Source organism: Athene noctua, chromosome 13 (genome assembly GCF_965140245.1).
Source record: "Athene noctua chromosome 13, bAthNoc1.hap1.1, whole genome shotgun sequence".
Classification (NCBI taxonomy): Eukaryota; Metazoa; Chordata; class Aves; order Strigiformes; family Strigidae; genus Athene; species Athene noctua.
The window spans coordinates 17,341,580-17,354,235 of record NC_134049.1 but is presented as its reverse complement, the minus strand read 5'-3'; the positions used below and the strand labels follow the sequence as shown (position 1 = coordinate 17,354,235).

Sequence of the window (12,656 nt, the reverse complement as noted above, 5' to 3'; positions counted from 1 at the left end):
TTTCTTTCAAGAAACATACTGAAGTACTGAAAAAATCCTTGCACATGAGCTCACTTTCTGTATTGTGATCCCTTAATTAATCAAAACCTTATAATCACATCTCTGAATAATATAATGCAAATGGACATCACCAGGAGAACAAGTACTGCTGTTCTTAAGAGATCTTCGTACATAATGCAGCCACAGATTTACAGTCCATATTGTTTGGTGCAATATCTAGATCAGCTAAATCATGTACAATTCTATCATCAGTGTGCCAGAATTGCAAGGAAACCAGTTACGCTGAAACAGGTTTTTACAATTCTAACATTTTTATCTTAGCTCTGATCCTGTTTCTCTTTTTTAAATTTCAGCACACACATACCAAGATACTTAATTTTTCTTCTACTGTGCATAATTTATTTGCATCACATGGTAGTGGGCAAGGGAATGTAATTGTGACCTTCTCTGATCAAAACTAAACACTTCTCACTACAAGAAATTGTACAGGTTGTGCCCAGGTAACCTTCTCTGCATGCTGCAGTTTTCCTGTAGTAAGAGCAGCAAACAGGAGAATGAATGTGTCAGGTAACACTTACCTAGTGCAGCTCAGGGTCGTCCTCTCGTAGTCCTTCCTTCCCAAGCCATTCTCTGATACCTTTCCAAAGCAAACTCCCGATAAAACTAGCTTAGGTAGTCACCTGGCTTTTCTAGGGGCTGATACTAGCATTAGGGACTATCTGTAGTGCAGGACCATCATCATCTCCTCTTCTTCCAGTCTAGGAAAAAAAATAATCAGGCTGCTCACACAGAAGACCACATCACAAAGGACTGTGGGCTCTGCCCCCCTGTTCTGTGAAACTCGATTGAAGTTGCCAGATTTCTCTTTGCCAACCTTGGAAGAGTAGCAGGCAACTGCAGGATATGGTTTATGGGTCTTAGTGTGCTTTAGCAAACTCATTAGTGGATTTTCAGCACTGCTAGCCATCTCTGTTATTATTGTATGCAAGTTTTAAGTGTTCCTACCTAAGATCACTTATCACATTGTGGTCACAGCAGAGACTGGTATAAAGAACACTGCTGCAAGCCTTGGTCCAGCTGGAAGAACTCTGAAGTGATACCTACCCCAGGTTGACATCGTTTAGAAGCAGAGGTTTAAAGTATTTGTCACGTTTGGGATTAATGCTCTGACAATTGAGTAGAGAGGTCTGTAAAAAAAGACAGAAAAATCAGGTGTGTGGTGTATTTCTGTCCTCCTTTGCCTGTGTGCAATCCCCTTTCATCTATGTGTACATGTATGTTAAGTGAGTATGGTTATTGTTGGTAGTTCACTCTGTGTTAGCAAATCCCAAGTCTTGGTATAAAAAAGATGAAAGGGATGGGATCTGGTTTTACAGGATCTCGCAGAGGGTGCTGAGAACAGCCTATAACACTATATGAGGCATTGATTCATTTCCTAATTGCTGTCCTTTGTGAATCTAGTATGTTCAGCTGGTGCAGTGATAAGCAATACTATAGTGTGTTTATCAAGTAACTTTTAGGAGGCCTGTCACAGTATTTGTGGGGGGGAAAGAATCAGTCCAAGGTGGATTAGAAGTGTCTTCACATGGACAGAGGCAGTTATGGAGTCTGTGAGACAATCTGTTCATCTTGTCCCAGTTCATCATCCCCTGCAAAATTGAAGTCTTAGGTTAGTAAATTCTTCAGGCTGTGGTTGATTTTGTCCATAGCATGCTCGCTCCATCTACTGGTCATTTGTCATATTCCCACACTGGATGGTTATAATTTATTCCAGTTAAATGAGCAACATTTAGATGACATCCTGTATAAAGTTTACCAAATTCAGCATAAAAATCCTTCTCAGATAACAAAATGTAATATGTTTCATTTATGAAGAGTCTGTGTTTGCATATGAAAGCCAACAGATAAAAAGGAGACATTAACTAATCTTTTGTTAGGCTGCTATATAGATAAGCTTCTGGGCCTGTAAGTCCTTCCTCAGATACAACTCTCTTACTTCACTTAACATCTGAAAATATGACTCTGCAATGTACCTCTCTCTGGTAGCTTGACACTGAACTTTTAAAAAGTGGTTTTGTAATTGCCAGCAATTGTTACAAATTATGGCAGGATTCAGAAAGAATATCCTTATTCTTTGTTGGCTCAGCATTAGCACAGTGAAAAAATAAATAGCTTGCCAGAACAGGTATAATTAAATGTCTCCTACTGCTATACCATTACCTCACTATGCCTGCAGCTGGTACTTATTTCTGTGCCTCTTCTGATAGCAGTTTCACCATGGTTCCTTTTCACCCTGCCTATCTCATCTGTGCAGGATGCACAGCTATTGTATTACTGAATAGCCCATAAACAACCTGGACATACAAAAGTACTATCTATCTCAGCTGGGTATTGCTTGCATAGGGTATCAGGAAGATGCAGAGACTGGGCTGTTGCAGGTAACTGCTTTCTTTATGTATTCTGTGTAATTTAATTAATGCAAAGCCTGGAGTTTCATAGTCCGCTACTGTAGTCAGGGAACAGCACAACAGCGTAAATCAGAGTGTTAATTTTGCAAAATTCTTCTTGCATTAATGTTGCAAATATTCTTCATGGCTCTTGAAAGCTACTGCTGTAGTTTTATTGAATATTTACAAAAGGAATCTAACATTTGAACTGTAAAACATTAAGAAAAAAAGGAAATATTGTGCATACCTGTGAAACAAGTATGAATGTGTAATAGGGAGGTGAACATAAGGTGTCCTATCAGCCATCTCCTGAAAATTATTATGCTAAACTTCATTTAAAATGATGGTATTTAAATACAAGTGGTCCTCTCATATCACATCATTATCTTGTTCCCTATATTATGAAAAATCTGTGTATTACCAGTTATAATTTTACTGCTGATAATACACCACTTCTCAGTCTAGATCTCAGAGCTCAGACACTTTGCCTGAGAAGTGTATGTACCCCATCCCCAGCCTAGCACAATTCTATCTAAAAATACAGTAAAACTAGGTAAAACTTAACAGACAGGACAGTTTATTCCTCCTTCCTTGCCTTTGTTTATATTTATTTAACCTGTCTGGGGAAAAAATATACAGGGTTTAAATAGACTAATATAGGAATGAGATAACAGGTTTAATAGGTTATATTTAAGACATTTACATGGAATAAACAGCTAATTTGCCTTGCACTGTTCTGTCTGTAATATTTTGCTACACAATGGGCAGCTGCAGTAAAACTGAAGCTACTGAAGTTTCACATCTGAGGTACTGCAGCTTGTCTAGGACATTGCAGAATCTGTAACAGCTGAATGGAATGAAGCAGTATGCTTTACACCTTTTATTTTTCCTTTTTTTCTTCAGTTTACACACTAAATAGAGTATAGGCTCTTGCTTAGATGAAGATCCAGATCCAACATGCTTTATTTAATATTACAGCTGTTCATGTCCAACAAATATAGCACGCTAAACAATCTTGGCTGAATACAATCATATTTACTTAGTGGTACTTCTCATCTTAAACTTGTTAGCCTAATCTGCCATAGTTCCACTGGCTGGAGACAAAAGTCTTAAGGCTGCTTTGAGTCAGCCACTTGCAAATATAGGAGCCATGTACATGTGTGCTTTAAGTACATATTTCTTTACATCTGCACTCTGTCTCTAGTTTAACAGGATCTGTGAGGCTAGGCAGAGCCACTCGGGCTCTGTGTCTGTTTCTCTTTCTTCCTCATTAAAATAGTTAATGCTCACAAAAAGGAAGCTGACTCCCTTCCCTGGAGAGGGATCACATTCTTGAATGAAAATAAGACACTGCTTCCTATGTCTGAGGCTGTTAGAAAGAAGAAATTCACTGATGGTATTAAAAGTGCTTTGAGAGCCATACAATGAAAGGTGCTCTGGATAGATATGCAAGCCATTATCTTTTCCATTATGGCAGTGGGGTGAGAGGTCACATTTCCATTTGCTCTGAAAGCTTTTACTTCTGCTGGCTCTGCTGCCTCTATATTTCCTTTTAGACTGTGAAAAATACATTTACAGGGTTTCTTTTGGAACATTTTGCTTTTTTGTCCTTTCAGATTACTGCATGCAATCCCCAACAGCAAGGAGCAAACTTACTGTAACAGTGAGTTTGAATTGAGAAGCTTTCTGTAAAAGAGAAGATCTATGTAGTACAGCTTATCTTGTCAGCTATATTTAGAAGGTAGACTGACTGCAAAACAATACATTGTATGTGACTGAAATTCAAGACACAATTCTGTGAAGGGTCCTGATGGTGCCTCTATCCACAAAAGTCCACCAGAAATACATTATGAAACACAGTAGGTGAAACTCAGCCACTAATGATAACGTGGTGGAAGATGTCTCACTGCAGGAGGAAGGGTTTTTTTCAGAAGGCTGAGAAAAGCCTTTTATAAACAACTACTATATTTTTTCACTCCCTGTATCAGACAAACTGAACTTCAAGTAAGAAGGGATTTCATTTTTTTATAGCATTGTTATTTGTGAAGAGGAATTTAAAGGAAACTGCTAGTATCAGTCATACAGAAAAGATTCTGGTCAACCACAGACAAGGTTTCACCTTCAGTATATGCCAGCTCAGCCATCTCCCCCACATGCTGTTTCTGAATTAGATTACAAACTCACTGGGACACAAGCCACATCTTACCATACTTTTATTTAGCTCTGAGCAAATTACCAGATCTCAGCAAGTAATAATTCTTGGCATATGATTTTAACCATTGACAGTAACTGCAGAAAGAGCCATCACTGGATGCTCTAGCACTCATTTCTTTTCCTCCGAGAACAGGTTTTTCTCAGTAAACAGAAGGTAAATCTCAGCTCTGCTAAACCCTGCTCAGTTACAGAGACTGAAGCTATACATTAACTGCCTTATGTGCTGCATGAGTTTAGTCTTCTGAGGTAATTTACCAACAATTTCTATCTAATATACAGCTGTTAGGGAGGGCCCTGTCACAGCACAGATACTGTTGCTGAGGAGGAAACATTCTTTTAAATTCTCCATACTGGATTGAGATTTTTTTCTGCCTGTACACCATGAATGTTGCTACCTCGGAATACCTCAGTCCCAGCAGATGCTGATATGGTGAATGTAACTCTTCTTGTAGATTTACTCCTCTATTGTAGGAGGCATAAAAGTCAAAACTTGTGCCTAGTTCTTTACAGGTACCTACAGCTGCCACTTGAAACAGCGGCCTGACTTGCTGTCTTCATCCTAAGCTCCCTATGGCCAGCAGCACTGTAAAACATGGAGAAAAGTATTGGCTCTGGAGAGCAGAGTGACCTTTTCCAACCTGCAGAGGCACAGGAAACGCTGTCATACTTCACTATATATAAAAATTTTAATTTGCAGAAATTTTGAAAAAAACCCAAACCAACATTTAAAAACTCACAGTATTGCTTAATACTTTCCACAAGTATCTTATGGAATCCTGACAATGTCACCACTTATTATTATGTATTAAATTCTAGTACCTGCTACATTATGACATTTCTAAACATTAATAAACTTTGCTTTCTCTTGGCAGATTTGCAGCTTGATGCGAGGTGGCATAGCTGAGAGGGGAGGGGTAAGAGTAGGACATCGTATTATTGAGATCAATGGACAAAGTGTTGTTGCTACTGCTCATGAGAAGATAGTACAAGCATTGTCTAATTCAGTGGGAGAGGTAAGAAAACAATGAAATACATTATCAAGGAATTAAAACTGTTGAAAAAATACATGTTTCAGTTGAAAAGAATGTCTTAACACAGTATTGAAACCACCACCTCAGTAATTTAGAGTTGAGCACTAATAACAAACAATTAACAGAACATTTTTCGATCTATTAGATGCACACTCACTGGACTTTGCCACTCATTTTCAAGAGTTCCTGGCATGATTCTGGACCTTCATGTTTGAATGAAACCGATCAATTAAGAGAAGAAATTGTTCAAACATGTTAACTATGAAATGTCTCTTGGTTTATCACTACAGCATCTGCCATAGAAATAAATTAATATTCAAAGGGCTGAGGGATTGAAATGTATATGGATTTTAAAAATGTTATTTCCACTCAACGTTTCCAACTTACCTTGGGAATAACTTAAGACATCCCTCTCTGGTACTTTTAGACAAATCAGCACTGAATGAACAAGATTCTCCATTTTATTAAAATACCTTCTAAATTTAGTTAAAGTATCGTACACAACCCTGGCCAGATCTTCCTCTACTTTCTTTGCCAAAAATCAAGGATAACTTGTTTTCCTGTGAAAAATGATACTTGAAAAATAATACAGAGCACATGCATGTTGGCATGAACAAAGCTGTAGATTTCAATAGAACCTCCATGCCTCTATGGTACCTCTTTGCTGTGTAACATCTTACTAAACATATGAGAGGCATATGAAACTTTTTTTTTTCAGTATGAAGAGACCAAGATATCAAGGCAACATATGGCTGGTGACGGTCTGTATTATCAGTTAGTAAAGTTTACCTTCCTTCCTTTTGCATTGCCTGATAGGTACTACAGCTGTTACTACAGTTCTAATAAAACTCTGCTTACCTGATGCCTTTAATCCTGTTAAGTCTGTAAAACCTCTCTGACACTTATCACAGTACTCCTTGTAGAAAGAACTTAAATACCATGAGAGAACCTGTTTCACCAAACTCTTGACTGGCATTTAAAGACCAGGTGATAAAGCCTAAGTTTTGTGTTCAGAGAATCATACTCCAATTAGAATACGTACGAAATTACATTCCCACAGGGAGGCAAGACAGAAGAAAAATCTAAGTTCAGTTAATACCAGAACAGCAAAATGAATTTTCAGAAAGGTTTGTGCTGCTTCTTTTTTAAGGGCTATAATTCGAGTAGGGTATAATAGAAAATGGTTACGTGTCTTTTTAAGCTGTATGATGTTGCATCCTGTCATCATTTAAAAAAACCACAAACCTACACAAAAAAAGCACAAGACAGCAAAGAGTCTTGTTCCAACCAGAGAACTTTGAACTAGAAACTTTGGTAACGTTCGTATCTACAGAAACCAGGACAATAAATGCACTTACACCCCAGGGAAAGGCAGACTGGGCCTTATGGATTATTTTAAACTAGTAACAATTCTGTTAATTTCTGTGTAAATCTATTGACAGATTCACATGAAGACTATGCCAGCTGCCATGTTCAGACTTCTAACAGGGCAGGAGACACCCCTATACATCTAGCATGCGACTCTTGCAGCAAAACAACTAAATGATTCCATCAAAGCTGAAGCCCACATAGCTGAAGAGATTTTGTATTTTCTATGAACGGAAGGCTTTGAAGCTGACCTGAGGACTCCGAAACAAGGAGCAGACAGGTGTCTCTGCCTTTTCTCTCCTTCCTTTTTATTTCTTTGCCAAAAAGTGATGAGAAGGATGGTCAAGGACAATAATCACTGACAAAAATCTTTGTAAAACATTTAAGTATTTTGCAACATCTTCTAAACTCTTTTCTCATAAAACTTAAAACATATTTATTTGTAACCTTTATGTGGAGTGATGTATGTATGTCTGTCTTGTTTGATAACACGGTGAATGTGAATATTTGATGAATGAGACTGCAGGAAATGGCAGAGAAGCAATTAGAGAAAGTTATGGCTGGTTCAAGTTAAAAAAAAATCCCAGCCCCATAAAGTGGTCCCATAATGATGGCTTTGCATAATTTTAAAATTGGTGCCGAATAGATGGTATTTCAGTGGAAAGGAATGTGTGCAGTTAAAACTTTTAGATTCTAATGTAAAGAAAACCACTGTAGTACTTGGTATTGTTATGACAAGTGTAACCTGTTTGGCAAGGTGTGAACATAAACATGTAACAAGTGTTTCATATGCTAAATAAAGAATAATTGCCACAAGATTAAAATCAAAATATTTATTTAGATACATATTTATTTTTAATGCTTGTGATTTTTATGATTTAACAGAGTTATTTCATTGATAACTTATTGCACAGGTTGTGTAATGTATGTGTTGGGCTGGGGTTTTTTTCTTTAATTTTTGCATATTACCTTTTTGTTTATATTAGCTCAAAATGGGAAAGCCATGCTTACCTGTTTCTGTCTTTTATAAAGCATTCTTATTCCTAAGGCAATGTGTTCTGAATGTAAATTGTTTTGACAAATAACCTAGCACCATCAGCAGTATTAGAATGTGTGTAGATAAAAAAAAATAGTAGTAAAGTTGTATTCCTTATGACATAAATGTTAATTGGTGTAACTTTTCGTCTAGATTTTTTTTTTGGCCAAGGCCTTGAAGAAAATACACTGTGACTTAAGAAGCCTTACCATGCAGTAACTAAAGAGCTTTAGATGACTGTACTTCAAGGAGTAGTGTGTTGCATGCAACTGACCTTAGGAAAGAATTAACCTATTATCACTAATAAATCTGAAATAATAAAGGAAGCTTGCTTATTTTGTTTTTGTCTAAGTTTACTAATAAAAAGATCCAAGTAGAAGATCATTTAATTCTTCATCTAAGTGCAGTTGCAAAGGTCACAATTCTTTTTTAAAAAAGAAATTAATCTCTTGAATTAGGAATTTGTGTATCATTATTATCTTGAGAATAGATGCTTTCCATTAACATACCGTGTTGCCACTGGATGTCACTGTAACGTCACATCAATACAGAAGCATGCTATAATTAAAATACATTAAAATGGATGATTCTGTAAAACTTAAACTACCCATCTTCAGCTACATTCCTTTGTGACCTTTTCACAGGATGTCTGCCCAGCTCAGAATGACACAAATGAAACCAGTATATGATTAAACCTCAAATGGAAACTAACGCTACTGACAAGCACTGCTGCAAAAAAATTAAAACCCTGAAACGGCAACCTGGGGTAGGTTCTTTATGAGAACCTTTTGTTTAAGACTTTTCCAATTTTCTCTGAGAGACAGGATGAAGCTTGCACTGGAGGACGTTGCTGGCAGACCTGTGTTTATGCTGGTAATCAAAGTAGTGTCATAATATTAACTTTTTGATTTTTTGTTTTAAGATCCTTGTTAAATCATAAATGCAGCAGAACCACAAGGACATGTTTCAGTAATACAACTGTCAAAACTACTAATTGGAGTGAAATATGCTTTTTGGAAATGCAGAATTTCAAAGGCTTCTTCCCTAATGCATCCTTTGGTCACAATTTGCAGAGTACTTAAACATCAGTTCTCAATAGCATACACTACTCCATTAATAAACTCATGAGCATTCAGAACAAAGCAAAAAGAAACCACACTGCAGCCGTTACTATAATTTAAAGGGTAACATATTGGGGGGGAGGGGGAGCAGTTTTTATAGGACAGATCAGTTAGCCTGGCATGAAATACACTGGAAGAATGAATTAGAAGCAGCACTGTATGTGTGTATGAATCACCTTTACATTCCTATCCAAATCAGCTGTAGAAAAAACAAAGTCCAGAAATACTTTTTATTAAAACACTGATCATAGTTAAAACACTTTGAGGTACATTTAATAAATACAACTTTTAAGTTGTACAGCCGGTCTCTGGCGGTTCTGTAATGGTTTTCATGAAATGCTCCGCAGCATCAGTAGCGTTTCTGTAAGTACAGTGAAATAAACGCATTTCTGGTTGGGAAAACATTTGTTATGACTTTACTAATAAATCGGTTAAAATTTTGCAAAAATCAGGGCTGAAATTTACATTCAGAAAAACAGGTGTTCTCCTCCTGCAGTTGGAAAAAAGTGGAATTCCAAAGGAAGACACTATTTCCTTTTTAAGTCATCCACTACTTGTACTTCTTCCAGTCCTGGTTTCTTCCTTAATTCTCTTTGCTGGAATCACATACCTGTGGATATTATCAAAGGATGGTCTCCCGGCAAACTCCGATTAAGCTGTGTGGCCTGTCCCGCTCTAAACTGCGAGTGATATGGGACCTACGTAAGAAGGCAACTGGAGAGCTCAGAGCACCACAGCTCTGAAGATGAAGATCTTCCTGAAGTCGCTTTCTAGAGGTACTCACATTCTGCTGGGAACTCGTAATTACCTGTTTAAAAGGGCAGGAATGGAGAAGGAAAAAACGGGGAAAACAGGGTAAGAAATGTTTTCATTTAAAAGGTTCAGTCCCTGAATATTACTGAAGTTATCTAATGACGGAACTCTCCCAGAGGAGATGTGTGTTTCTGCAGCCATCCAGAGACGCTCCCACCTCTCCTGCTCTTACAGCTGGTTGGGGCTGAGCACTGGTCACTGGAAGGCACAGTCAGGCTCAGAAGGCATCAGGCCTCATATCTATGCTGTAGTGTTGAATCAACAACGGTGCAAACACACATTTCTTTCACTCTATACGAATGAAAAGGAAACCTGGGGAAAACGTGGCAGCTCTGACTTATAATTGACAAATACAAGTTTGGAGCAAATTAAGCTCATCTGGTTCTTTTACGAGAGAGAGAGAGAGAGAGAGATGCTTCACTAGCTTTGCTGAGGGTGGAAAAGAACTAAAACCTTGCAAGCCTGGTAAACATTTTGGTGTTAGTAGAACTGTCAAGCTACTTCACCAATCTGAATTATACAACTATTTTACCCAAAATTTTGTGACTTCTTAAGTAGACAGCTGGGATGTCCTGGACTTTCACCAGTTAATAATGGTATTTGTCTGAAAAAAAACCCAACTAAAATTATTTTTTTAATGCGAAAAAAATTTACCTCTTCCAGGATCTAAGAAATCCACACAGGATAACAATTGTGCTATTGGTTTCTGCTTCTATGATCTACATAAACACTCAGATTTTTTTAATGCTGTTTTGTTTTGTGAGAAACTATGGTTTTTTCGTTTAAAAAAATCTGTTTTCAACTTTCTAACCTTGAGGATTTAATGACCTATAAATTCTGCAGAGCAATAAAATGTTAAAATTAATTCCATACTGACACTCCTTTAAATATGTCATGATAGTACTGCATTTCTACCCATGTGACTATGGAGGTAACTGATGCAGTGCTACTTCTCTGTTCCTTCACAGGTGGCAAAACCAATCCTTCAGCAAGCTTTATTAAATGTTTCTGCTACACATCAAACTATCTCACATGCTGTTTAAGTGTTATTACATACTTTTTTAATACTTGGCCAGTTTCCCTCCCTTAGGGAGCTGCAGACTAGTCCTGTAGAAATGACAATCTCTCTGAAGGGGGGGAAACAGCCCCCAAGCGTGTATTCTTAATCGTCTGTCCAGCACTGCGGAAACCCTACAGGTAACCTGAATGTGGTCAGTGCTAAGAGCATTCTGCTTTTCAAATCTGACAACAGAAAATTTCTATAGCTATCAGTCTGGTAACAATACTAGCAAGAGGCGATTCATCACCTTTCTTCCTGCAAAAAAGATGTGCTACTAAACAATGCATTAGATAATAGAAGTTGCTGCCACTACTAATTTCCCTGTTTTATAAGATTCCTTCCAAGCCTTATGTCTCTTTTATTCTCACTTGAGGTGAGAAGATGCATTGTTCCTTCATTTGGAAAAGCACAATTTCTCAATTATTTTTCTTGAAAATAGCAAGTCGTTATCATTCTTTTTGCCAGGAGTAAAGGTAACTGCACCGTTCTGATAGATTGTGGCCCTGCCTGTATATCTACCCACCTTTTCAGCCAGTAGCTTATGCTGTATGAACACATTTGCCTGAAAAAATCAACAGTTCTGTGTATCTGTATATAAACACAAATTCATGTATGTAACAGTCGCAGGTGTGGAAAGACACTGGAAATAAGAAACGATGATTATCAGTGTGTAAATCATCTCCCTGTATATCTCTTAGGATATTACTGGGTCCAGCTGAAGAATTTTAAATGCATTTATGAGTGCTTCAGTGTAAAATGCGTTGCTGCCCAATAAATATAAATTATTTCTTACTGAAGCTGTGTTACTCTAGAAGAACTGTAGGAATTGTCTGAAGTACTTAAAACTGTAGAGATATTTAAATAAATTATTTGTCTATCACAGTTGAACAGATCTTCAGAACATAAATGGCCTACCTGGTCTATAATATTGGCACTGAAGATGGCTTCTTCCATGTGTCTCTCATCAGATTTTATTACTGATCGTATGCTGTTCACTACATGGCGTACTTCTGGAGGCAGATTACAGTTCGAATGTTCCAAAAATTTTGCCACTAAAATTTTTGTGTCTTTATAGGCCTTAAGGTCCACTAAAGAGTGTGGTCGCTCTTTTGAGACTGTGTGCAAAGCCTTTGGCTTTAGGTGTAGATCAATTTTCCTTGCATCCCTCTGTTTTCCAGTTGGTAGGAAACTGCTCAAAGAATGCTGACAAGCAGAGGCAGCCATATGAGAACCAGAAACAGGAACTAAAAAAGGGGGGGAAGAATATCTTTAAAGTAATAGTTAAAAAAAAAAGAAAAAAAAAAAGAAAAAAGGCAAAACAAATATTGTCATAGAAGTTTTTACTTTGTCATAAAATGTCTGTTTTGTCTGAAGTATAACAAAAACATGCAATCAAGCAAACATTGCAATGGGTAATTTTAACCAGGGGTCAAGAGTAAGACTCTTTCCCATGACCAAGAAGGACTTCATTTAGGATGAGTGCACGGGTAATTAAAGTACTTCATAAATCACAGACATTTTTATTATTTCTACTTTCAGGGACTTCAGATGACATTAATGATAAGG

At 37.3% G+C, this 12,656-nt stretch overlaps 2 protein-coding genes across 7 annotated transcripts in view; one reads left to right on the top strand and one right to left on the bottom strand.

Annotated features, from left to right (window-relative positions):
* Window positions 1-8,431, top strand: part of APBA2 (amyloid beta precursor protein binding family A member 2) — a 106,830-nt gene extending 98,399 nt beyond the window's left edge. For all 5 annotated transcript variants that reach the window (XM_074916885.1, XM_074916884.1, XM_074916887.1 and 2 more), the window contains 2 exons: window positions 5,534-5,674; window positions 7,135-8,431. In XM_074916885.1, the coding sequence (XP_074772986.1) occupies window positions 5,534-5,674; window positions 7,135-7,206 (213 nt within the window). In that variant the 3' untranslated portion in view covers window positions 7,207-8,431. The remainder of the gene's footprint in view (window positions 1-5,533; window positions 5,675-7,134) is intronic.
* A 133-nt stretch (window positions 8,432-8,564) lies between these two features.
* Window positions 8,565-12,656, bottom strand: part of ENTREP2 (endosomal transmembrane epsin interactor 2) — a 144,563-nt gene continuing 140,471 nt past the window's right edge. For both annotated transcript variants that reach the window (XM_074916888.1, XM_074916889.1), the window contains 2 exons: window positions 12,006-12,334; window positions 8,565-10,025 (listed from right to left, as the gene is read on the bottom strand). In XM_074916888.1, coding sequence (XP_074772989.1) covers window positions 9,840-10,025; window positions 12,006-12,334 — 515 coding nt within the window. In that variant the 3' untranslated portion in view covers window positions 8,565-9,839. The remainder of the gene's footprint in view (window positions 10,026-12,005; window positions 12,335-12,656) is intronic.